Source organism: Centruroides sculpturatus, unplaced genomic scaffold (genome assembly GCF_000671375.1).
Source record: "Centruroides sculpturatus isolate CEXI.00-Female unplaced genomic scaffold, Cexi_2.0 scaffold267, whole genome shotgun sequence".
Lineage (NCBI taxonomy): Eukaryota > Metazoa > Arthropoda > Arachnida > Scorpiones > Buthidae > Centruroides > Centruroides sculpturatus.
In genome coordinates, this window is record NW_019384634.1 from 337354 (window position 1) to 341026 (window position 3673).

The 3673-nt window shown below is 30.1% G+C and overlaps 1 protein-coding gene across 1 annotated transcript; it reads right to left on the reverse strand.

The window, feature by feature from the left end:
• Positions 1-665: 665 nt before the first annotated feature.
• LOC111625834 (isoleucine--tRNA ligase, mitochondrial-like) lies at positions 666-3673 on the reverse strand. The gene has a single exon (XM_023369071.1). It carries the CDS (start codon positions 3626-3628, stop codon positions 707-709), a length of 2922 nt encoding a protein of 973 aa, XP_023224839.1. The 5' UTR covers positions 3629-3673; the 3' UTR covers positions 666-706.

Below are 3673 nucleotides of genomic sequence, written 5' to 3' on the forward strand. Positions count from 1 at the left end.
AAAAAATAAATTTCAAATAAACATCATTCAACAAATAAAACTGAGCTAAAAGAAGCCATTGTAAATTCCTGGATTAAAACTGCCACTAATAAATGCAGAAAGACATGTAGAATTATTATCCATCAAGAATTTAAACTGTGATAAATATGTGAGACCAAATAAAATGTTAAAATGATTATTTAATTTATAATTCTAAGTTTTTTAACTTTAAAAGCTGATTTTCTTTAGCTTAACAAGCAACGTTCTTCTTTACATCCAATAAAAGCATGAAGTGTAAAACAATTTCTGTTTACAATTTTCTTTGAATTATGTTTGATACTTGGAATTGTTGCATTTTCAATTCTAATTCTCCAACTACTATTTATTATTTGTAATTGTCATCACTCACATTCAATGTACAAAACCTGGTTTAGGAATTGGTATGTTATATGAATCTAACTTATTGTTTCAGTAGAAATTTCTTCACTCTTTTTGAATGTCACAAATTAAAAATACTATTCAATGAATGAAATTATTTTTAATTCATAGCAACAAAGAGTGTAATGGAGAAATTTATTTTTAATGTATTATTGTTTCTAAATTTTATGTGTAAGTTCAAAAAGTTATGTTTACAAGTTTTTATTGTAAGTTCTTTAATTAAGAAAACAATTATAATAATAGCACTTAATATAAATTATTAAATTTATTTTAAAAATTTTATTGAATATTAGACAACTGCTTTTAATTTAAAAGATTCCAATACTCTTGAACATCTTGGACAGAGTTCATTTTCTTTTTTTGAAGCGTACCTTCTACATCGAGAACAAAACTTCAATTTTGCTGACAGAAGAAAAACTTTGAAATCAATTGGATTATCACTGTGACATTGTGACAATATTACGTTTCCATAACTAATTTTTGCATCCTTAGGTACAGCTTCTGGTAAATGATTTGTCAATGTTATCTGTGACATTTGCAACAGTTCACATAACAAAGAATCAGTACAAGTTTTATCATTATGCAACATTTTTAGACAATTATATAAATCATCAGTTGTATGTATAATAGCATCAAATTCTCTTGGATTTATGTCAGTTATTTTGTTTATGGCACTTTTAATACTTTGTACAGCATACAATATCTCTGCAACATCTTCCTGTAACCATTTGTCACTACACTTTTTCCAACCTATTTTAAATATTTCTTGACTATTTGGTAAATATTGATAAACTTCTTCAACTAAATGAGGTGTAAATGGGGCTAATACACTTGTTAAAGCAGTTAAAATATGATAAAAAGTTGTTTGACAAGATAATCTAGTTTCAGAATATTGTTCTTCACAGTATAGCCTATCTTTCACAGTATTGAAGTAAAATGATATATCATTTGTGACAAAGTTTAATATGCGTCGCGTTATGTGTCCATAATTGAAATTATCATATAATTCTGCCATTTCTTTCATGAAATTGTAAATAAGATGTAACATGTAACGATCTACAAGATTTAATGATTCAAAATTACGCAAATTTGTCACAGTATCAAACTGGTTAAGATTACCTATCAAGAAACGAAAAACATTACGAATTTTATTTAGATTTTCAGCACATTCCTTGATGACATGATCACTCACTAAACAATTATCAAAGTGACAAGCATGAGCAGCAACCCACCATCGTAATACATCTATCCCATAAGAAGGATTGCTTTTGTCACCTTTGATAATTAAATTTGGACTAACAACATTTCCAACAGACTTTGACATCTTTCTTCCTTTAGAGTCTAAGGCAAATCCATGTATAAATAATGATTTATATGGTGGTTTATCCTGCATAGCAACACTAGTCCAAAGAGAAGACTGAAACCAACCTCTTACTTGATCAATACCTTCCATGTAAAAGTCTGCAATATGATCATTTGGAATTACATTGTACCAACTGATTCCACTATCAAACCAAATATCAAGAATATCATTTCCTCTTCTGTAATTGTCATTTATTGGCAACTGACTGGCTTTTAACACTTTTTCTGGAAGCAATTCTTCTTCAGATAGTGACCACCAACAATCAATATTTTTATCAGTAAATAATTGTTTTAAATGATCAATAATTGGTCTAGTAAGTACTGGTTCTTCATTCGGTAATCTATAAAATATTGGTACAGGAACACCCCAGACGCGTTGACGAGATATGCACCATAACGGACAATTTTTTATAGTGTCATAAAGCAATTTCTTAGCTATTGGAGGATGTGTAGAAACATTATCAAGACACGATAAAACTCTTGGTTTTAGGCAGTCTGTATTAAAAAACCACTGCCTGCTGGCTCGAATTATGACCGGTTTTTTACTTCTCCAATCATACGGGTAACTATGTTCATAATACGTTGTATGCAACACATAATCTTTAAATAATTTTAATACAGTTTCAGTGCCAGTAGTAAATATATTTAATCCATCTAATTCTTCACCAGCCAATTTTGTGAAACATCCATCCTCATCTACAATACATTTGGTAATAGGTATTTTGTTTTGCAAAGCAATAGAATAATCTTCATGGCCATGATTTGGAGCCATGTGAACTAAACCTGTACCTTTTGACATAGATACAAAACTGTTTTCAACAAAAGGAAACTTACTACTTTGATTTAAAGGATGACTGTACATAACATTTTTCAATAAATTACCTTGAAATATTGTAAGAATTTGTAATTCTATTCCTAGTGTTTTCTCAAAATCAGAAATTAAATCACTTCCAATAATAATTGTACTGTTTGATTTAATTTTTGCTAAACAATAATCTTTATTAGATGCAAAACCAATTGCCTGATTAGCAGGCAATGTCCAAGGTGTGGTCGTCCATATCACACCATGCACCTTCCCATTGTTAAGATAATTCTTCAAAAAATCTGGAACATTAACTAGAGGAAACTTTACATAAACAGATAAGCTCTGGTGATCTTCATGATATTCCAATTCGGCCTCTGCCAGAGCAGTTCTATTCACTGGAGACCAATACGTAGGTTTGTAATCCCGAAATATCAATCCCTTTTTGTATAATTGGTAAAATAATTCAAGTTGTCTTGTTACATAAGAAGAATCTAAAGTCTTGTAACAATTATTCCAATCTCCTATTATTCCCCATTGTAGAAAACTTTTCCTTTGCTCTTTCACAACCCTTTCAGCATATTTTTTAGCTTTACTTATAATTTCTAATGGCGAATGGAATCTGTCCAAAACATCCGTATCAATGGCCTTCATTTCTATAGGTAACCCATGACAGTCCCATCCTGGTACATAATGAACTTTGTAACCACGTAAAATTTTATAACGATTTGTTATATCTTTGAGAATTTTATTAATAGCATGACCCATGTGAAGTTCGCCATTAGCGTACGGAGGCCCGTCGTGTAATATAAACATATCATGTTTATTATTTTCCAATTGCCAATCATATAAAGAAGAAAACTTGGCTTTCTCCAGAATTTCTTGATCTCTAGAAAAACGTTTACTCGAGTCGATTCGATGTGGAAATTTAGTTTTTGGTAACAATACAGTTTTAGAAAAATTATCGCCTCGATCACTCAAGAAACGGTACGAGTTTTTTCGAAAATAAATTAATTTCCTTCGACTTAAAATCAGAACGAAATTCATTATTATTCAAAATGTTTATATCGTAACCGCAAACATCGACACATG

Coding starts and splice junctions, on each gene's coding strand:
- LOC111625834 (XM_023369071.1), bottom strand. CDS start 3,628: ATGAATTTCGTTCTGATTTTAAGTCGAAGGAAATTAATTTATTTTCGA.